This window comes from Denticeps clupeoides, unplaced genomic scaffold, assembly GCF_900700375.1.
Source record: "Denticeps clupeoides unplaced genomic scaffold, fDenClu1.1, whole genome shotgun sequence".
Lineage (NCBI taxonomy): Eukaryota > Metazoa > Chordata > Actinopteri > Clupeiformes > Denticipitidae > Denticeps > Denticeps clupeoides.
In genome coordinates, this window is record NW_021630093.1 from 172,773 (window position 1) to 195,700 (window position 22,928).

General features: G+C 51.9%; 1 protein-coding gene across 1 annotated transcript; it reads right to left on the minus strand.

The window, feature by feature from the left end:
- Positions 1-2,142: 2,142 nt before the first annotated feature.
- Positions 2,143-20,812, minus strand: cox10 (cytochrome c oxidase assembly factor heme A:farnesyltransferase COX10). The gene is made up of 7 exons (XM_028968833.1): positions 20,706-20,812; positions 20,373-20,500; positions 20,044-20,296; positions 19,824-19,948; positions 5,609-5,679; positions 4,189-4,421; positions 2,143-3,034 (listed from the first exon to the last, which is right to left on the minus strand). Exons 1-7 carry the CDS (start codon positions 20,734-20,736, stop codon positions 2,607-2,609), a joined length of 1,269 nt encoding a protein of 422 aa, XP_028824666.1. The 5' UTR covers positions 20,737-20,812; the 3' UTR covers positions 2,143-2,606.
- Between the last annotated feature and the right edge of the window lie 2,116 nt (positions 20,813-22,928).

The following is a 22,928-nucleotide window of genomic DNA, read 5'->3' on the forward strand; positions in this document are numbered from 1 at the left end:
AACCGGAAGTTCAAAACATCAGCGCAGAGCGCGACCCTGTCGAAACGCTGTAGTTATGGGTGCATCTGTTGTACTTCCTCCAATAGTTCTAATTCTGTGTGCAATAGCTGTAGTTTTAAATGTAGTAGTTGTAATTCTGCACGTGGAAGTTTTAGTTGTGTGTGGAAGTTGTAGTTGTAGTTGTGCATACGGTAGTTGGGCATGTGGCAGTTGGGGATGTACACATTTACCTTACGTGCAACTAGAACTATCACACATGAAGTGCACACACACACGTTCGTGTGTGCGATAGATGTAGTTATGTGTGTGGTAATTGTAGTTACGTGTGCTGTAGCTCGTGTGTGTGGTAGATGTAGTTATGTGTGCGATAGTTGTAGTTACGTGTTCGGTAGTTTTTGTGTGCGGTGGATGTAGTTTGTGTGTGCTGTAGCTTGTGTGTTCCGTAGTTGTAGTTGTATGTGCGCTAGTTGTAGTTATGTTTGCGGTAGTTTGTGTGTGGTAGATGTAATTACGTCTGCGGTAGTTTGTGTGTGCTGTAGTTGAAGTTACGTGTGCAGTATTTGTAGTTACATGTGCTGTAGTTTGTGTGTGCGGTAGTTGTAGTTACATGTGCGGTAGTTTGTGAGTGGTAGATGTAATTACGTGTGGTGTAGATGTAGTTATGTGTGCTGTAGTTTGTGAGTGTGGTAGTTACAAGGGTGGTAGTTGTAGTTAAGTGTGCGGTACTTTAAGTTACGTGCGCTGTAGTTTGTGAGTGGTAGATGTAGTTTTGTGTGCTGTAGTTCATGAGTGCTGTAGATGTAGTTATGTGTGCTGTAGTTTGTGGGTGTGGTACATGTAGTTACGTGTGCGGTAGCTCATGTGTGCGTTAGTTGTTACGTGTGCTGTAGTTGTAGTTACGTGTGCGGTAGCTCGTGTGTGCGGTAGTTGTTACGTGTGCAGTAGTTGTAGTTTCGTGTGCGGTAGCTCATGTGTGCGCTAGTTGTAGTTACGTGTGCGGTAGCTCATGTGTGCGCTAGTTGTAGTTACGTGTGCACTAGTTCGTGTGTGCGCTAGTTGTAGTTACGTGTGCTGTAGTTGTAGTTAGGTGTGCTGTAGTTGTAGTTAGGTGTGCGGTAGCTCGTGTGTGGGGTAGTTTTTACGCGTGCGCCAGTTGTAGTTACGTGTGCGCTAGTTCGTGTGTGCGCTAGTTGTAGTTACATGTGCGGTACTTCGTGTGTGCGGTAGTTTAGTTACGTGTGCGGTAGTTGTAGATACGTGTGCGGTAGTTGTAGTTTCGTGTGTGGTAGTTCGTGTGTGCGGTAGTTGTAGATACGTGTGCGGTAGTTGTAGTTAGGTGTGCGGTAGCTCGTGTGTGCGGTAGCTCGTGTGTGCGCTAGTTGTAGTTTCGGGTGCGCTAGTCGTAGTTTCGGGTGCGCTAGTCGTAGTTTCGGGTGCGGTAGCTTGTGTGTGCGCTAGTTGTAGTTACGCGTGCACGCTAGTTGTAGTTACGTGTGCGCTAGTTGTAGTTTCGTGTGCGCTAGTTGTAGTTTCGTGTGCGGTAGCTCGTGTGTGCGCTAGTTGTAGTTTCGTGTGCGCTAGTTGTAGTTTCGTGTGCGCTAGTTGTAGTTTCGTGTGCGGTAGCTCATGTGTGCGCCAGTTGTAGTTTCGTGTGCGCCAGTTGTAGTTTCGTGTGCGCCAGTTGTAGTTTCGTGTGCGCCAGTTGTAGTTTCGTGTGCGCCAGTTGTAGTTTCGTGTGCGCCAGTTGTAGTTACGGGTGCGCCAGTTGTAGATACGGGTGCGCCAGTTGTAGATACGGGTGCGCCAGTTGTAGTTACGTGTGCGCTAGTTGTAGTTACGTGTGCGCTAGTTGTAGTTACGTGTGCGCTAGTTGTAGTTTCGGGTGCGCTAGTTGTAGTTTCGGGTGCGCTAGTTGTAGTTTCGGGTGCGCTAGTTGTAGTTACGTGTGCGCTACTTGTAGTTTCGGGTGCGGAAGCTCGTGTGTGCGCCAGTTGTAGTTACGTGTGCGCTAGTTGTAGTTACGTGTGCGCTAGTTGTAGTTTCGTGTGCGCTAGGTGTAGTTTCGTGTGCGCTAGTTCGTGCATGCCCGCGTCTCGCCGCGACGCCACCGTCCTCAGCAGGAAATGAAGAGCAAACGTGAGATGAGCACCAGAAGACGTTTATTGCAAAAGAACAACCCTCCGGTCTTCTTGGACCGGGACTTTGGTTCTGACGGGACAGTGTGATGCAACGTGTCCTTTAGTCCTTACAGTGAACATCCAGACAGGAACCGTACAGAACGCTTCAATTTCACCTCAACTCCTGTCTCCAGCACTGAGCAGCAAGGTCAGTGGTCAGAGGTGAAAGGTGAAACCCCACAATGTAGACCGGCAACATGGCGGCTGCTGGACAAGGCATTATGGGAAAATGCACAGAAATAAATAAAGTAGCGATTTAAAGCGACCTGAGGAAACGTTCCTTTTTAAACCGTCACCACGCCCCTCAGACGCGAAAACCCCGCCAGAGATAAGTTCAGGGGGCGTGGCCTCGACCTGCCGAAGTGGACGGGATGACAGCAGCAGGGGGCGCGGCTTTAACGTCAGCAGTACCAGTCAGGTGTTGCTGCTTTAGTCTCTCATAGCAACAGGAGGGGTGATGGAGGCCACGCCCCCGTCTGGCTCCACCTTGATTTTTTTACAGGTGAGTGCCAGCAGGAGGAGCATGGGCAGGTGCCACAGGCTGCAGAAGAAGAGCTTGCGGGCGTTGGTGCGGTCGCCATGGCGATAGAAGCGGAAGGACAGGTGGGTGATGTACAGGTTGATGGGCAGGGAGATCAGGGGGAACGTCCAGGTGGTGACGCCCACCGCCGGGGCCACGGCGGACAGGCCCACGAGACCCAGGCTGTGGCGCAGCGCCACCGTCCGGCAGAGGGCGGGGTGGGTGACCGACATCATGCGGTAGCCGCCCCTGGAGTAGTCCTCACGCAGGTTCCAGCTCAGAGCGTTGAAGTGAGGGAACTGCCAGCAGTAGAGGAACCCGCCCAGCAGCAGAGCACCTGGACCAGGGGGAGAAGAGGGGTGAGGACAGAGAACCCACACACATACACAACAACCGCACAGACACACACAACACACACACCACCACCAACCACACACCAACCGCACCAAGAACAACAACCGCACCGACACACACACACACACAACAACCGCACCGACACACACACACACGCACACACACCACCAACACACACAACAACCGCACCGACACACACACACAACAACCGCACCGACACACACACACAACAACCGCACCGACACACACACACAACAACCGCACCGACACACACACACAACAACCGCACCGACACACACACACAACAACCGCACCGACACACACACACAACAACCGCACCGACACACACACACAACAACCGCACCGACACACACACACAACAACCGCACCGACACACACCACACACACACACACACACACACACAACAACCGCACCGACACACACACACACACACACACACAACAACCGCACCGACACACACCCACACACACACACACAACAACCGCACCGACACACACCACCACCAACCACACACACACACACACCAACAAAACCACACACACACACACACCCACCACACACACCAACCTCACCAAGAAAAACAACCGCACCGACACACACACACACACAACAACCGCACCGACACACACACACAACAACCGCACCGACACACACACACAACAACCGCACCGACACACACACACAACAACCGCACACACGCACCGACAACCGCACACACGCACCACCAACACACACACCAACAACCGCACACACACATACAAATCCACAACTACTCACACAAAAAAAAAAGACCCCCCCCCCCCCTCACACACACACACAGAAGAAAACATCAGGGCTTTAAATCTACATGTTGTGTAAAGAAGCTGTTGTGTTTGTGGTATATTTGAGGATATTTGATGTCAGTATGAGGACACACATTTCTGCATGCACGACCTGAACCCGACATACAAACTCAACCCTGGCAGGCGTCACCATAACAACGCAGTTAAATCCAGGAAACAGGCCTTTACGGAGCAGATAAACAGCGTACGGCCACGAGTGGAGAGGTTCCCACTCCGTGTGTTACTCATCTCACACGTGGGACAGACTGATCGGGCGTCACATGAGGTCCCCACCTGGGTCCAGAGAGCCCGTGGCCGCGGTCCAGCCCATGACGGGTGGGATGGCGCCCACGACCGCGCCCACCCAGGTGTTGGTGATGCTGAGGCGCTTGAGGGGCGTGTAGCAGCAGGTGTAGAGGACGATGTTCAGCGCGCCTAGGAGGCCGGTGAGGGGATTCACCGCCAGGGTCAGGAGAGACACTCCGGGGACGCCACACGCCAGAGCAAACGACACGGCATGGAGGGGACTGGAGAGGAAAAAACACAGAAGTTTAACCCCATAAACGCGGCCTGGCATCACCATGATAACAGTTCAGTTTAAAGAATTATAAAACCACAAAGTTCTCTGTTAGTGATAATTCAGAATTTACGGGAAAAGGGGCGTGTTTTACATTTACAGCATTTACCAGACGTCCTTATCCAGAGCGACTTACAGTCAGTAGTTACAGGGACAGTCCCCCCCTGGAGACACTCAGGGTTACGTGTCCTGCTCAGGGACATGATGGTAGTAAGTGGGGTTTGAACCCGGGTCTTCTGGTTCATAGTCGAGTGTGTTACCCGCTAGGTTACTAACACCCAGTGACCTGGGCTACTTTTTATTCTCCGAGACACCACGTCCAACTGAGGATTTGGGGACATAAATCGAAACCCTGTGTGCATGTGGGGTTGGGAAAGAGAGGAAACAGGTGACACACACACACAGGGAGACCCCATCTGAAGGCTTCCTGGAGATAAAAGTGGATCTGGTCAAACCCGGGCGTGAAGGGGGCCAATCGAGGGACCGGGGCGGGGCGGGGCCAGAGGTGACACGTGTTTTCAACAGTTACAACCGAAATATGACAAACCCCATCGTTTCAACAACAGAAATGATAATAATAGAAGCCATCACGGCTAATTTACATTCTTCTTCCGAGTCCGACCACCCTGTCTGCAGGACAACAGGACGGTGTCCCGAGTCCCCTGCACGAGGTCGGTGCGGGTTGTTGGCCGGTCGCTGTAACTGATCTTCATCCAGTTGTGTCGTTTACAGAACACGTACGAGGGCCAAGGACGAATATACGCTCCGTCACGTGACACGCCCGGCGAGTTCGCCCGTGTGTCGGCGTGTCAGCAGGACAAAGGCGGCGGGTTGGGTGTCCCATTACTGTGTCAGATTTGTGATGCGCGCCGGCGATAGCGACAGTTCACCGCTCCTGAATAGGAACGCCTCTCCGGGACCGAGGGTCTCAGCTTACCCCCCGACAGGTGCGCAAGGTACCGGGGCGGAGCCGCGGCATACGGTTTCTCCGCTCGGCACGCCCTTCCTCATCATCATCATCATCTAACCACTCAGGACAGGCAGCAAAATCAATACAGTTCATCACTTCCACCACACATTAAAAAATGAGATGTTGTATTTGGCATCTTGTATTCGATTAATCGGTGGAGAATTTACCTGATCTGTCCTCGGACCAGTGGACGGTTCTTGGTTCGGTTCATGTTGGAGTCAAAAGGAACCTCGAAGTACTGCAGAGAACAGGGACAAGACATCAGCCTTACACACACACAGCAGATCCGTACCAGTATTACAGACACACGGTCAGTATTAGCGAACGTGATCGTCCCCATGTCCAAACGGGTCCTCTGGATTCAGGACCAGGATTCGAACCGTCAGATTACCTGCTAGGCCACCGCTGCCCCATCCATGTCGAACATTAAAGAAAGTTTGTCTGAGAACCGCGAAAGGCCAAGTCGTTCTATAATCGGTTCTGTCTGGGACACATCAGCAGAACCTGAGACAGGGGGTCTCTCTGGGCCAGGATGATGATGATGATGATGGTGTGTTTTATGTCCTCTCTGAGGGGAGCGCGTGTAAAACGAGTCCCGCCGGGACGTACAGCGTGTGTGTAAAATGCTAACACATGGCCGGGTTAAAGCCAGGAACCGGGAGGAGAACCGAGGAGAGGAGGCTAATGTAGAAAACAGATAAAATAACACGGAACCGCGGAGAACCGTGGAGAGCGTTCCCGACAGTGCCGAGCCCACAGAACCTCATCCAGAACTCCTTCTGCAGGAACGCGCCCCTCCAGCAGCGATCGGGTCCTGCCGGGCCGCGGAACCGCGAGGTGTTAATTCCATTTCCTGGGTCAGGAAGCGCCAAGTGAGGTCGCGGGTTCTGGGAGGCCTGCGGCTTTGCGTTGTTGGCTGGACTTGCAGGCCAAGTTCTGCGATCGTTCTGGGCCTCGGTACCCCAGAGCCCTGCTGGGCGGAGCTCCAGCACGAGCTGAAGGTTATTTCAGACATAGTGAACCCATCAAGAACAAAAGAGCAATTCTAGATGTACAATAGAACACGTGTAATGATGTGAAGAACCCAACATGAATGTGCTCCTGCATGGAGGAGAACTCCTGTCCAAAAACTCTACCATGTTCATCCAGGGAAAAGACCAACTCTGGACATCAGTTCCTCACGTGGCCACAATGCTTCTATTCTACAGCGTTCCTCCTCGTTCCGGAACTTGGTCTGTTTTAAATGAAGAACAGACGCGCAGCGGACCCGGGCGCGTTGTACGGAACGTGCCAGAGGGTGGTCCTTTAACAAGGAAACCTGACAATTGGATCTGGAACCACTTCCTGTAATTACCGCCATTACTGGAGAAGGGGGAGGCGGCCCTTAATGACTGACAGATCGACGGCACGTCAATCACAGGTTGAATTAATAAATAGGAAAACATCTCAGGAACCAAACAACGGACACCATCCAATCGGAACGTTCAACCGGGATCCATGTTAGAGAATGAATAGTCAGCGCCGTGCCGGTAGGTGTTGGTGAAGCTGCGGATTTTCCGCCTCAGTAAATCTTCATCCGGCTTCACCACGCCGTCCCCATCCGGTCCTCCCCGAATAAGTGTCCAGGCGTGGACGAGGTCTTCACCCAACACAAGACAAACACGCCGGGCCGGCGCGGGACGTACTGGGAATAAACCGGCGGTGACACCGTAACCTACAACAGCGTTCCATTACAACTGTTTACTCGAGCGCCACCACACCGTCCCTGGAGTCGGGACGTCCTCTCCAACAATAACACAGGTGCGTTTAACATTAAACACGGAACCTTCTGTGGGGAGGGCGGGGCCTGGGAAGCCGCGCAAATGTTTCCGTGGCGACAAATAAACACCATCTGGCGGGCCACCGCTCCACAGAAACGTCTCGGGAGCCCCACTCCGGCTCCCAGCATGCAACACTGCATTTACGCCAACTGGTCCTGTGTGGTGGGCTTGGGCACATAATCAATATTATGGCACCACAGTGTAATCTGACGGGAACCTGGACAGTGAATTCTGGGACACCGGAGAACCTGATAAATGACTGAGGATGGGAGCGTGAAGATGGCTGGCCGATTCACAGCATTTACCAGAGCGTCTTACAATCAGTAGATACAGGGACAGTCCCCCCTTGGAGACACTCAGGGTTAAGTGTCCTGCTCAGGGACACGATGGTAGTAAGTGGGGTTTGAACCTGGGTCTTCTGGTTCGTAGGCGAGTGTGTTACCCGCTTTGATAAAAACTACTGCAGGTAGGAACCGCGGGACGCGATATTCATCTCATGAGAATACACACACTCGAGTGTGCATACACCAGGACAGTGTGGAGCTCGCGTCTCATCACTCTCGCCTCAGGACGGCGGTGAAAACCACAATATTTATTTGGGGAGAAGCAAGATGTTGGCATGGTGCACGAACGCTGGCGTACACGGCGGTTCTAGTCGAGCGCGAGTCGGATGAGAAGGAAGGACGATGGAATGATGCATCACGACTGATAGAGACCACTGCTGAATGATGGTGGATCGAATAGTCCACTGAAGACCCGTTGGGCTGGTAAGGTGGGGCCAAGTGAGTGTGTGTATACGAGTGTGAGTGTGTGTTTGGAATTCGAGCAGATGTGGAGCTTGTGGTGCAGCCCTGGGCCCCTGGTCGCATGTCAGGGGGTAAAAGCCTCAAAGTTGATTAATGGGCAGAGAATAATGTGCTAAAACGTCCTCATGCTAATCAGCCAATGATCACAGTAAGGTGGCTGGTTGGAATGACTCTGTTGAGGTGGAACTATGGCAGAACCATCACGACAAGGCTCTTAGTGGAGGTAGAAGTCCAGGAGGAGTTGCTTACATTTACGTCATTTACCAGACGTCCTTATCCAGAGCGACTTACAGTCAGTAGTGACGGGGACAGTCCCCCACTGGAGACACTCAGGGTTAAGTGTCCTGCTCAGGGACACAGTGGTAGCTATTTTTAGTTGTAGTCTTGGCGTCCAGCTGTCATTTTAGTCTTTATTAGTCTTAGTCATGTCCATTCACATTGTAGTTCTATCAAGTTTCAGTCTATTAAAGTCTGAGTCTGAACATTTTAGTCCTATTTTAGTCAGTGAAAATTTTATTTTAACCTCGTTTTATAGTTTTTTCAATTTGACCCAGTCAATATAGCACAAGTACAGAAAAAAAACGTTTTCTTTTAGTCAAACCCACACCATAATGAAAGCTCACTTATTATTATATTACTGTTACCTTATTGACTCAACAATACTCAATTGCGTAGTGCGAACATCATCTGTGTGATGAAAATAACGCAACGCGTGATATAACAACGGAATTAAATGCTAGGAAATAACATCTGTTAACGAAAAAAAAAAAAAAATTTTGTAGAATTTATCTTGTGAACAAAATTTTCGTCTCATTTTTGTCATCAAAAATATTTAATTCTAGTTATAGTCACGACCAACATTTGCATCTCTTCTCGTCCTCATGAGGATTGTTTATGTAGGTATTTTGCCATAAACTGCATTGAGGAAAACAACAGTAGTAGTAAGTGGGGTTTGAACCTGTGACTTTGCAGTCTTCTGGTTTATAGGCGAGTGTGTTACCCACCAGGCTACTTCCGCCCTACAAGACCGGTTGGTTCTGCTTTGGATGAAATCGTGTTTGACTCGACGGACGGAGCTTGTCGAGATGCTCAGGAACAGTGTAAGGGACGTTGGGAGAGAACCGGGCGCCTGTCGTGGTGCCCACCAAGGGTGATGGTTAAATGCAGAGGACACGTTTCACCGTGTCTCCGTGTGCTGTGCTTCGCTTTCACTTTGAGAGGCGCCATTTTGAAAAGACTACGCTGGGTTCCGGATGAAGAACGGGGGTTTATGAGAGCAGCGATAAATCAGCGACTTGGAGAAGGCGCTGAGGACGGAACGGAACCCCTGATTAGCCGCCGGCTTTATTTGCTCTCCAGGGTAAACTCATCAGTCCTGCTAATAGGACAAGTTGCTTTTTCCTGGAGCTCGACTCGCTCCGATAAGTCCAGTCGTTCATTAATGAGGACATTCCAGCCCCGGGCCTGATAACCGTTAACGTGGCGGGGCGCTGGAGGACGGATAAGCTCCACTCTAAATAACGCGAGAGGGGTCGCGAGTGTTGAGGGCTTCGAGCTCGGGTGGAAAATGCATTCTGGGAATCAGGCGTAAGCCTGCATACTTTCGGAAGAGCGCGTTAGCATGAGAGCCAGCTTGTTTACAGCGAAGGTCCAGCTGTAGGACAGTAAGAGGCTGGTGGGAGGGCCTGGGTCTCCTCGTCCCTCTCGATGGCCCTCAAACTCCAGCATCACTATCAGCTGAACGCTCAAGTCGCCCGCACCCATGGCCCCTGGTCAAACACACTCCGCCCCGACGAGGCCGTTCATCAGAGCTTCTATACGTGGAGAAGCCTCCAAGAGAGGACGCATGCTGGATATGACGGGGGGACGGCTGCAGCTTGGTCACATTTAGGTTAAAAGAATCATGACTAGTTCCCATTTCACCCCGAATCTAACGCGATTCTCCTGCCGTCCCCGTTTACAAATCCCACATCCAGAGCCAGGGGGCGTGGAGGAACGAACCGGGGTGGCCAGTGGCTGTGGACAGGGACACTTTATTTACTGTGACGTTTGTTCAAACACATGGAGAGAGAGAGGGAGAGAGAGAGAGAGAGAGAGAGGGAGAGAGAGGGAGAGAGAGAGAGGGAGGGAGAGAGAGGGAGAGAGAGGGAGGGAGAGAGAGAGAGACATGTTTTGATTTCCCCACATTTTTTTGCTTTCTTTCCTTTCATTGGAGTTCTTTTTATCAGGAGCTTGCGGTGAGCGCGTAGACATGCCGGGACACGGGTCACGGGCCGTCCCTGTCGGAATACAGCGTCTCAGCACCACCGCATTCCTCAATCCTACAGCAGCCAGATACCAGCTGCGGCATTAATAATAATCTCCACAGAAGCAGCGGAGAACTTCACTTCCACAGGACCAGGACGTGAGAAATAGCGACCAGATTGCGCCACATGCGCGCCAACGTCCTCAGGAGATAAGACCAGGGACGGGGAGGAAGGGACAAGCGGTGAAAATGCTGGTGCTCCAGCGTGAATAATTCACACCAGCAGACGGCGAGTCCACCCGTCATCCTCCTCAGAAGCGCCCCAGAGAGCGTTCAGTCCATGTCCCGTCAAACGCGGGTCCCTCCCAGCGAGCCGCTTCCTGTCACAACAAGCGGGGACGCCCCGACAGGCTATACCGACCCACGACCTCAGACAGAAAAGGCCTAAACCACGTGAAGATCACTGATAACGTTCAGCAGAAGATCATCCCGGCACGATTTGGAAAGTTGCACCGCACACCGTAAGAACCGAAACACTTCAGAAGAACCATGCAGGTTCCTCCCTCTCGTTCAGGATCAGTGCAGAGAAGAACTTCTCCTCGTAAACGGCTGCAGGCCCAGTCATTCCCCACGGAAATAACGGGCGGGTTCTCGCCGCCGGACCTCAAATAAACGTGGTGAAAATGGAGGCGGCGCAGCGCTTTATTACCGACAGAAGAAAGACAATGATGGTGGAAGCTCCCACATGAAAACCGACACAACTCTCCAGCTAACACTCGCCTACGAACCAGAAGATCCAGGTTCAAACCCCACTAACTACCATCGTGTCCCTGAGCAGGACACTTAACCCTGAGTGTCTCCAGGTGGGGACTGTCCCTGTAACTGCTGACTGTAAGGGTGGTGGGGTACTGAAAGTAGGGTGGTGGTAGCCTAGTGGGTACCACACTCGCCCCTGAACCTGAAGACCCAGGTTCAAACCCCACTAACTACCATTGTGTCCCTGAGCAGGACACTTAACCCTGAGTGTCTCCAGGTAGGGACTGTCCCTGTCACTACTGACTGTACGGGTGCTAGTAGCCTAGCGTGTAACACACTCGCCTACGAACCAGAAGATCCAGGTTCAAACCCCACTTACAGACACTTAACCCTGAGTGTCTCCAGGGGGGGACAGTCCCTGTAACTACTGACTGTAAGGTGCTTTGGATCAGGGTGTCTGGTAAACGCTGTAAATGTATGAAGAGGAACGTTTTAGACGAGTAGTGGGAGGGGTTGGTCGTCGTGTCTGATGTGACACCACCGTCCCTGTGGGTCTGATGGAGACACTTTTTGTACCGAGACGGAACCTCCGTTTTCAGGAGAAAGCCGGCGTCCTTCCGGCCGTCCGGCTCAGGCTGATGAGGGTATGCGGGTACGCCGAGCGCGTGGTGAGCAGATAAAGACCAGAGCGCCGCCACGTTGGTCTGATTGAAGAGCTGCCGTCCCCCAGGAGGAGGTTCGCGGATCGTTTGTCCGCGCCGGACGGCCTCTGCGGCGTTTCAAAGCCGCGGCGAGCAGGTGAGGCCCAGCGCTGGAGAACATTTTTCACTTCAGGCCTCATAAACCACCGCGTTTCATTTCATATCTGCCAAGGCGACCAGGAAACCGCGGCTGCTGGAAAATGTAAAAGAGATCCGGGCGGCGATAACCCGCGCCGTTAATCCACCCGCGTTCCCCCACAGCAGCACAGATGAGAACGCGCAGGGATGGAGCTCAGAGGGGAAAAAAGCTTCTAGAAGGTTCCCTTCCATACGCCACGTTCTTTAGTTTCTTATCTGAGTCATTTCTGGCAGTGTTGGATATGGGTGACATGGGCCGTTACCCAGCAACACACTTTTGAGACATATATTATAAAAAATAAAAAAATAAAGTGAAGTCATTGTGAGATTGTGAGCAGCACAGCACACGGTGCACACGGTGAAATGTGTCCTCTGTATTTAACCATCACCCGGGATTATTATATAAGTAGATCCTTGATCTGGTGAATTTTGTGGAAATAAATAAATACAGGCTTTACAGCTGGGTTTATAGGACATTCAGACCAGACATGAACAGACCCAGTACAAAGCATAGTGTCAACAGCAGGGTTTCTGTGGATCCTTAAAAAGTCTTAAAATTCGACTTTCCAAAATAAAGGCCTTAAATATCACGACTAAATGACTAATAAATCATTAAATCCAGAGTGTAAAGGTCTTAAAAATATTGCAAACCCATTAAACCAAATGAAATAGGCCTTGTTTATGCTCTATGTTCGGTTGTAGTTACGCTACATGTTGATGTAGACACGTTACACTGCATTTACATTTACTTACCAAATTATACACCACAATATAGTACAGTGTACCGTCTATGGTATCGCAACATGAATTTAATGCTATAATCGCACAGCCCTATTCTGCTCTCGTAGTTCTTCTGTCTACCAGCAGCTCCGTAACTCCATTGCAGGCATGGCGGAGGCGCGGGAGAACCTCGCCAGATTCCAGAACACCGGTAGAGCCGGCACACCTCGCGCAGGTGAGCTGCAGCACTCCGCTCAGGGGGACCAGGTGCTTCCCCGAGAGCCGCGCCGACAGGGCGGAGGAGCATCAAAAGCCGAGGGAAGAATGGAGCTCGCCGTGGCTCTGGGCTACACCTTTATTCTCCGTCATCAATAGAGGACGCTTCCGGTGCAACATTCCCGGCGCCGTTAATCATGCATGCATGCAGGGAGGCGCGCAAATACGTCTTCAGCCGGACGATTCCTTCTTCAAGGGACACCACAGAAGACAGCTGATAATAAACAGAGTGAATTTCTGAAAAGTAACTAAAAGCCTTTTTGCTGAACCACGAACAAGTCCAGACGAACTCTTTCCTTTCTTTTATTTCAAGGTTTGGCCACAGCTTTAGTCTGGAACATCAGGAGGCAAAGCACCAGAGTGGTATTAACAGTGACCTTTATCAAAGCCCCACCAACGTTCAAAGCGCCTCCACCTTTCATCAGGCCCTCAACAAGAGGCAAGACTCACGAGCCACGCCCCTGCACTTTCAAAGAGCCAACGCTAAAATGAAGGCAGTCATAACACCGGCTTTACTGCTGGGTTCAAAGGGCATTTCAACATTTTACACGTAGAACATGGGGGTTCAACAGGGCTAAATACAATGAATGATAAAGGTGACATGCTACCAAATTTAGGGTAACATCCCAACAGCTTGAAGGAGATGTACTGTTTCTTCTGAGTTGAGGTTGATCCGTGACTGTGCTCATCCATCTAAATCAGTCCTCTGCCTTAAAGTAAAACCAGAACCTGCATAAGAGTTGGAGGACGTGGCCAAGATGGAAAACAAAACCAACAGGAGTAGTGGGCCAAGGACTGATCCTTGTGGAACACCGTAAGACTTCGGCATCAAAGAAACACTTGTGGCACGAATAAAGGATCATCTGATCTTATGTCAACTCAGCCAGAATCCTGACATTAAACAGTCAAGCAAACACCACGTATTGCGTTCAGAGGGCACTCATTTTGAATGTCCATGTGGACAAGGCAAGTGATGAAACATTGCTCGGCATAAGTACTGAAAATGTTTCAGCAGAATCAGCCACATGTTCACTAAAGATTGTTCATAATCAGTCTTTATTCCAAATGGAAATTCTTCTACGAATCCTTGCACAAGACCTATGAAAAACTGGACATTAATTACAACATCTCGGTAAGGTTTGAAAGTGGGAACTCATCATGAGACGGTAAAGCGACCAGGTGAACGGAAAACGGAAGTCGGCACATCACAGGACAGCTGTCCGCCTCTGATAACAGAAAACTGGCAAAGACGGCGAGGTCTTCAGAGCTCAGGGACGGGAGCTGGCAGGACTGGGGACATTCGACGCGTCGATCTGCCGAAGGCAAGGCATGCTGGGATATGGCAATCTGGAACTTCCCTCCAAAACCCGGGCCTGTACGCTCCACATGCGCAACACGTGCAGTTCACCAAAACAAGCAGCGTTAACAACTCGGCCTCCAAGACAAGCTTCACGCGCGTTTCTCTTCTCTGCCAGAATGAACCGGGCCTTCGGGGCTCTGGAACTTTCCGCCAGAGAACCATTTTTAGACTTGAAGAATAAAGAGTTCTGCCAGCGCGTATCTCTCACCATCTGCTGCCGGCGCTTAAAATCGGCGGCCATAATCCCTTCGTTGGGTCTGAGAGCGTTCTGGCAAAAAGCAACGAGCTCAGCGCTCAAACAAACGGCTACGAGCGAAGACGGGCCGGGGCGGGGCGACCATCTCCGAGCCCGCGGGCCTAGCCTGACCCCGAATCCAACAGCCGCGGCGGGTGAAATTAGCATTCAAACGCAGGCCGGAGGGCTCGCGGTAAACAGAGCGCCTTTTGTTAATTAGCTACGCATCTCAGCGTTAAATGGAGTTCCTGACGGCGCTGGCCGCTACCTATAAGAAGGGGAGGGTGGGGGGGGCCAGCAAAATGACCTACCTTGAACTCGCAAATAAAATGAAAGCACAAGATTTCGCAAGGACACTGAGATCAGAGCGACTGTAACGTGAATACGTACACGGAAAAAAGAAACTTTTCCTCTTCCCCAAAAACCACTTTATTCCATTCAAATTCTAATTTTATTTTATTTGTCAAGTTCACAGTCATACACGGTATGATATGCAGTGAAATGTTGTACGGACCACAATGAACCAATATGCAAATATTGCAAACATAACCAAATATTACACTTTTACGTCTTTAACATCAAATATGTGTAACAGGTGGGGTGAAGGTGTGCAAATGAGTGAAGTTTAAAAAAATAAAAAGTTTGTGCAGGGATTCTGGGGGGATTGAAGTGAAAGTGAACATGCTGGGGTGTATTATGAAGAGTTGTGGATGTTGGGACTTCCATACGAACCAGTGATTAATACGTTCCGATACGTTTGATACGTTTACATTTTACATTTACAGCATTTATCAGACGCCCTTATCCAGAGCGACTTACAATCAGTAGTTACAGGGACAGTCTCGCCCTGGAGACACTCAGGGTTAAGTGTCTTGCTCAGGGACACAATGATAGTAAGTGGGATTCGAACCCGGGTCTTCTGGTTCATAGGCGAGTGTGTTACCCACTAGGCTACTACCACCCATACGATCGCGTTGGCATTTTTTACATTTAGATTGTTCGTGTGGAAGCTGAACACTGCTGCCATGGTAACGGCCATCCCAGCGAGCCGGCCCGGCGGAGGTGTCAGGAGAGGTTCTGAAGGGAAGTGCATTAAGACGGCCCCGTGCTGCGGTGCAGCTCTTACCCGCCGGGCATTGTGAGGTGCCGCCGCCGCGAGGACTTCACTTAAGGGGCCCTGCGCGTTGGCCATCAGCGCGGTTATCGCCGGACGAGCGGAAGAGCGCGTCCAGGGTCTAAAAGCCCCGGAGCATAATGGATTCTTTTACTGTGATAGGAGGTGGGGGTGCCGGTGGAACAGGACGGGAGTCCATTTAGAGGTCCGGGACGGGAGATAACGGAGGAGCGGCATTCATCCGCCGAGCGAGAGAGATAACGGGTACTTCAACCACACAAGGACGTTTAATCTGACGTTCCAGTAATAATTCGGCAATATTTCTGGCTGTTTAGATGTAGGGGAGAGGGGGCGGAGCCTAACTCCCAGCCCGGCTGGAGGGAGGTGGTGACATCACACCGTCATGTTGAAGCAGGAAAGAAGACCACGTCTGATGTTCCACTGAAAACCCACCACTCGCCTCCAACCTGAGACACATGAGAACGTTCCTGAGCGGCCGCAGAACACCGGAGCCGCGGCGACGGGTTCCGGGAGAACGTGGGTTACAACCACAAACCCTCAAATGAACACGAGGCGTCTCCGACAGACCAAAGGGGCGCGTTTACGACACCAGGTTACCCTGTACGAAACGGCCCCGTAATCAGAAGGTTGCCGGTTCGAATCCCGACCCGCCAAGGAGCCACTGAGGTCCCGTCCCCACACGCTGCTCCCCGGGCTCACCAAGGGTGACGGTTAAATACAGAGGACACGTTTCACCGCGTCACCGTGTGCTGTGCTTCACAATGACAATCACTTCACTCTCAGTTACTTCTCCGCTTTGAATCCCACGCGGCCGGTCGCCAACGCGATGTACGGGCGTGCCGAGCCGGCCCGGGTGTGGTGCACCAGTCCGGAAGATATTCCGAGCGGGATGTATTTTCACCGGGTCGGCGCCGCCATTAAGCCGAGAGGAAAAAACAGGCAGATAAATAAATAATCGAGTGCGTGATGGACGGCGCACGGTGTCCACGGCAACCGTCGGATGAGACCCTCGGGTGAGCGCGGCGAGGAAATAAACCGCCTTTTGTTGCAACATCTGCGGTGCGGTCAGACTGAGTCGCCGGTGTTAAATCCGTCCCGGGGCCACCGACACGCACCGTTCAGCGGGGGACTGATGGGAGCGGCGGGACGGCGGCGGGACGCCTCTGATCCATTATTGATAAAACGAGCAGTCACTTCTAACGGGCTTCCCTGCAGCGCTCCCAACAAACACGGAATAAAGACGAGAACAAAGGACGAGGACCACGCCGTCACAGCAGAGGAATCTGGTGGGAGGACAAGCAGCCATGATGTCACAGGAAGACGAGGACGGCTCAGTTACCGCCGGTATTATACAACATGCCAGAATCTCGCCCGGTTCTCCAAACGCACGAACGTTATTTACATTTACGCCATTTACCAGACGCCCGTATCCAGCAGTGACAGGGACAGTCCCCCCCTGGAGACACTCAGGGTTAAGTGTCCTGCTCGGGGACACGATGGTAGTAAGTGGGGTTTGAACCCGGGTCTTCTGGTTCAGAGGCGAGTGTGTTACCCGCTAGGCTACTACCTTCATGTTACGGTGAAGGACGGTGGACTGTAACCGTATCAAAATTCCCGTTATTTACACCCGTTTTGGTGAGCTACGTATTTTAGGATATTCCGGAACACGTCTCCAGGTAACATTCCCACCAGGATGGACGCCCCCCCGGTCCAGTTCCGCGCTGGTTCCCGGTGAACTGTGAAGGCCGCGAGCTGAAGTAGTAAACATGAAATGGCGATTGGGCGCGGTGATTTACGGCGGGCTCTGACTTCCATCTGAGAGTGCGGCGAGTGTTCGGTACGCGTGGGGGGCGGGGCGGCGTGCAGGGCTGGCTGGGAAATTCCGGCGTGTGGTGACGTCTTCGTTAAGAAAGAACCCGAAGGGCCACAGAAGAGCCACCGCGGAGTTTTCGGAGCGATGAAAACGTCTCCGGATCGACTCCGGCTCGGAGGTGCGGCGTACCCCACCAGACGGAGGCGGGGTCACCGTCAGCACCGACGACGCCCCCAGACCTGCAGCTTGAAACAGTTTCACCGAATTATCCAATTAGTGGCGGCGGGAACCCCCGCAGACGACTTCCTGCACCGCGACCTCGGGGGCATCTCCACACCGGACCACCGGGACACCGCCGTCCTCACCCCAACACACAAAACATCCCAGAACACACTTCTACACACAGCTCAGCTGTTCCCAACACACACGTCACACGAGAGACACACACACACACACACACACGAGAGACACACACACACACACACACACGAGAGACACACACACACACACGAGAGACACACACGAGAGACACACACGAGAGACACACACGAGAGACACAGACACACACACACACACACACACACACACACGAGAGACACACACGAGAGACACACACACACACACGAGAGACACACACGAGAGACACACACACACACACACACACACACACACGAGAGACACACACACACACACGAGAGACACACACACACACACACACGAGAGACACCACACACCACACACACACACACGAGAGACACACACACACACACACACACACGAGAGACACACACACCACACACACACACACGAGAGACACACACACACACACACACGAGAGACACACACACACACACACACGAGAGACACACACACACACACACACGAGAGACACACACACACACACACACGAGAGACACACACACGTCAGACAGGAAACACACACACACACATCACACGGGAGACACACAACAACACGTCACACACACGGGAGACACACAACAACACGTCACACACACGGGAGACACACAACAACACGTCACACACACGGGAGACACACAACAAACACGTCACACACACGGGAGACACACAACAACACGTCACACACACGGGAGACACACAACAACACGTCACACACACGTCAGACAGGAAAACACACACACATCACACGGGAGACACACAAACATCAGATGGTGAAAGACAAATACACACATGTCAGACGATGAAACACACGGAAAACGCGGCCCGGCGACGTGACATCATCAGTGAGCCTGGGGGCGGAGCTACAGAACTACTTGTGTGCTGCGTGTAAAAGTGTCTTTTCTGGGATTTTTCGGTGGTAATTGAGCAGCTGACACCAGAACAGGAAGTGATGCGCGCCCCGCTGTACCAGGGCAGGACGTGCCGGTTCTTCGCCCGTCTGGCAGAGCTTCAGAAGGCGTCTGTCCCTCCTCACGTTCCTTCCCTTTGTGTCCCAAAACACGGAGGACGAACAAAGTGAGGAGATCAGTGACTCGCAGGAACGGGCGTGTCGGCTTTAAAGGGGCGCAGAGCTGACAGACGATCCCGGCGGCGTCACGGCAGCGCGGCGAAGATCACAAGGCTGCAGCTGATTGGGCGCCAGGCGCGGCACCGCACCGGGCCGGTGTGTATATAATTACACAACCGCGAAAGCACACAACACAACGCAGGTAATAATCACCTCGGGGTTCTACCTGCACCTGCTGCTCATTAGACCCCGGATAAATGTCACCGGTGCCCCCGAAAACGACCCCTGCCTCATCAAATATTCACGACCCTTAATTAAAAGCAGGCCGGGAGCAGGTGCCGCGCTTCCTCGCGATTCCCATCCATCATCAGGGTCCCACCAACACTCAGTTCCACCTCTCCAGGTTCTCAATCATCCCTTTCTTCTTCTGCACTATCCTGTCCAACTTGGCAACTTTATTAAACAGCGTGCGAACGGACGGAACTTCAGATCGATGGCGGGCTTAACGGTTAGATGACAGGTGAAAAGCCCGGCTGACAGAAGACATTCCGACCCGCCGGACTCGACAAACATGACCCGTTCCCGTCCCCCTGCTCACGCCAGGATAATGGCGGGTTGGTGCATTCCTGCAGTCACTGCAGCCACAACTAGCACGCCCATTCTGAAACCTGGCGCCCGCTTCAAACGGCAGGGTTGCCAGATCTCAAACAAAACGCTGCAGCCACCTGATCAGGCTCAGAACAACAAGATGACAAGTCTGGGAGCCCGAGAGCAGAAGAATGCCCGCGGGCAGCAAATATAAACATTACATGTAAGTGTGTGTTGAGAAATTCTCCCTCTCCACTGCAGCTGGATGACCTGACGTCACAAGCGCACCATGAAAACACTCACCTGGTTGATGGAGTTGGCCATGCAGGAGGACAGTCCCGTCCCCAACGACGCCAACAGGAAGCACATGGGGTCAAAGGGCACAGGAGCCATGGCATATCCAGCTGCTGCCGTGGTAACCACCAATGCTAAAGGGATCACGACACACATGTGAAAATTTAACCAGTTTGTTGGATATTAAAATGATTTCTGAAGAACATTTTGAACCATCACACCATCGTACCTGTGAGCTTGATCTTGGAGAGCCGAGCATAAATTCCTGGTAGCTCGGAGAATTCCACCTTCAGTTCTTTCCACTGACGGGCCTCTATCCGTGCCGCCCTGACCGCCTCGGGCTCCTTCTCGAGAACCGGTGGCTTCGTGGCCGGGATCTGCTGGACCTGTTGGATGATGGCATCATCACGGTCCTCCAGGACCGACGGAGGCTCATGCTGGGGTTTCGCTCGCTGCCAGAACTGACCGCTGCTGGCAACATACTGCAGGACAGAGTCTGATTAAATAACGTTATCCCAAAGCAATTTCCTCTAGACTTGACGCAGACCACGTGATCACCTGGCGCTTCAGGATCTTCAGACGCTGGAACGTGATCTTCTGGGCCGGACCGTCCCTGCAGAGTCTCACCAGGTGACCCGTGGCTGCCCTGGTCAAGTTCTTCTGCTTCAGGCCGAGCCCCAGCGCACCTGCAACACCACACAGCACCATGCAATAATCTCTACACGTGTTACTGTAACTGTATGCAGAGGTCACCGCCGCGCTCATTAGCCCGTTAGCATAGCCGCTAGCATGCGGCTGCATGGACGCGGTTTCCGGCGAGAAATCGCCGCGCACGCCGCCAGCGCGTCTTCGCCCGGGTCACAGTAAACGTCCGACCGGTAAAGGACGCACCCGTAAACCTGCCGCACGGCGTTTTATACATGTTCCCCGGTCATGAACCCGGCAACGGCAACGTCCTCTTCACATGCAGCGCGCCGCCATCTTGGCCTCGGCTCCCCGCCCACTTCCGGTGACGTAAGGATCCCGGGCAGACGTCGTGCACTCAACAAGCTGCTGGAAGAAAGCAATATAACGAACATGCTGTGAATTCCACATACGAAAATCTAAATGGATGGAAGAATATACGTCTGTAAATAAACCAAATTCATACAAGAATCCAAAAACTTTTAAACGTTGACATATGCCATTTTTTCTGTTTAATATCACGATTATCATTGTATCAGTTCTGTTATGCACAGGCATGTCCAAACATCCATTTTAATCCATCCATTTAAACTGCTGTATTACTCTGTATTACGCTGAACTGCTACTACCAGTCACAACATTGTTTCATAGTTTTCAAAAATGTCGATTTTTTACATAAATGTGTGTCTACTGTGCAGATGTGGCGTGTAATTATTAATTTAATTTGTTTTGCCATGTTTGTACAGCGTCTTGAAACTGGGCCACTACAGCATCTGCGCCCCATGCCAATAAATCTGGGCTGTGGGTGGGATTTGTTTAACTCGAAATTGCCTTCTAATTCTGCATCTGGCTTTTTGCCTCCCTGCCCCTGCCTGTCCTCTGTGCAGCCCGGCCACTCGTCCCGTAATTTATGTTCTGTGATCGTCCTGATGGCCCAGGCAGCCAATTGCAAGGCCCTCTGATGAATTCCCCCATTGGTCGCCCCTCCACTCACTTCTCTCGTGTGCTGCAGTGTCCTTCCTGTTGTCCGTCCTGGTCTCATCCACGTTCGGAATGCAGGGTTTTTTTGATCTCGGATGCAGGACGTTTGGAGCCCCCGGGCCGGCGGCGTAATCTCGGCTCTCCATCTCGATGCTGGGCTGATAGATGGCGGCCTCGGCTCTGCAGCAGCTTTATTACTGCAGATAACCATTATGCGCTCGCAGCGAGATTTGATTTGAGCTCTGACCCGGCCGTCCTCCTCTCCCGGATATTCTGATTTGTGCAGCGCAGCTCAAGCTGCTTTCGTTATGTGGCAGTTAGCTGCTCTTTCCTGGTTTAAATGTTTCCTGTAATCATGCAGGGGACGTCCCGTAGAGGACGTCTCTAATCTTCTTTACTGCATGTGGAGGGGAAGGTAAGATGCAGGTACAGAGAGCTGCATGTGTGGCCCCCATATAAAACCCCCGTGTTCCTGTTTCCTGGTCGGGATTTAGTGGATGGTGAGTGAGGGAGAGTCTACGATAAGGAAATATTTCCCGCCTGCAGCCCCGAGGACATCATTAAAAGTCGTCTCTCGCTTCTGCCAGGTCTAATCGTTTTGCTCTGTGGTCAGTTACCCAACCTGGTAGGGAAGGTGGGGGTCACGCCTATGACCTTTTGTGGCTCGTCCAGTTCATTGAGTTGTCCCGTCTTAGAACATCTGGAGGGACTAACAGAGAACAGAATGTCTTTGTGGCAGAAGCCTCTTTATAAAGGCATTCAGCCCTTGATGGCAGAGAGTAATGGCTCCCATTGTCGGCTGCAGCTCGGGAGAATTGCATGAGATGCTCCACGGAGCAAAGACTGAGGATGCGGCGGGGTCGTAAACCCCAGACGTGCCTTCACTTCCTGCCTCGTGTCGCAGCAGCAGCATGGGCACAACCTGCAGAGCAGATGGCTCCGGTCGGGAGACAATGGCACGAGTCAGGAAGGGTCTGCCCAACACACGGCAGCTTTCAACATGCAAATTGGTTCATTTTGAAAAACGGCTGTAAACGTTTTTATCCAGGCCTGACTTTTCAAGATTGGAAGGGATGACTGAGCCCAGAATATACCGGTAAAAAAAACAGCATGAAGCTCCTCACACTGGCAATGCCGACTATATTATGGGGATAAAATATTAACAATGGCTTCGTGACCATGTTTAATAAATGATGGACTCATTGTGAACTCATATGTTTTATTTATTTAGAGAAGTGATGAGGAAGAGGGCGATGGTCCTCTCATTGTGGGACATTGCTGGAGTTTGACTGCCCAGGCAACACAGCCTTCTATTCTTCACACTTCTACATTTACATTTCTGGCATTTACCAGACGCCCTCATCCAGAGCGTCTTACAGTCAGTATTTACTGGGACAGTCCCCCCCTGCTCAAGGAGACGATGGGACTTCTGTATTTGTAATACTACTG

Bases quoted from the DNA above. Each gene is read 5' to 3' on its own strand.
- cox10 (XM_028968833.1), bottom strand. From the start codon at position 20,736: ATGTATAAAACGCCGTGCGGCAGGTTTACGG. The intron at 20,501-20,705 runs GTGCGTCCTTTA...GTGGTGTTGCAG, and splicing joins GCCGTGCGGCAGGTTTACGG to GTGCGCTGGGGCTCGGCCTG. The intron at 5,680-19,823 runs GTGAGTGTTTTC...TGTTCTCTGCAG, and splicing joins TGGCCAACTCCATCAACCAG to TACTTCGAGGTTCCTTTTGA.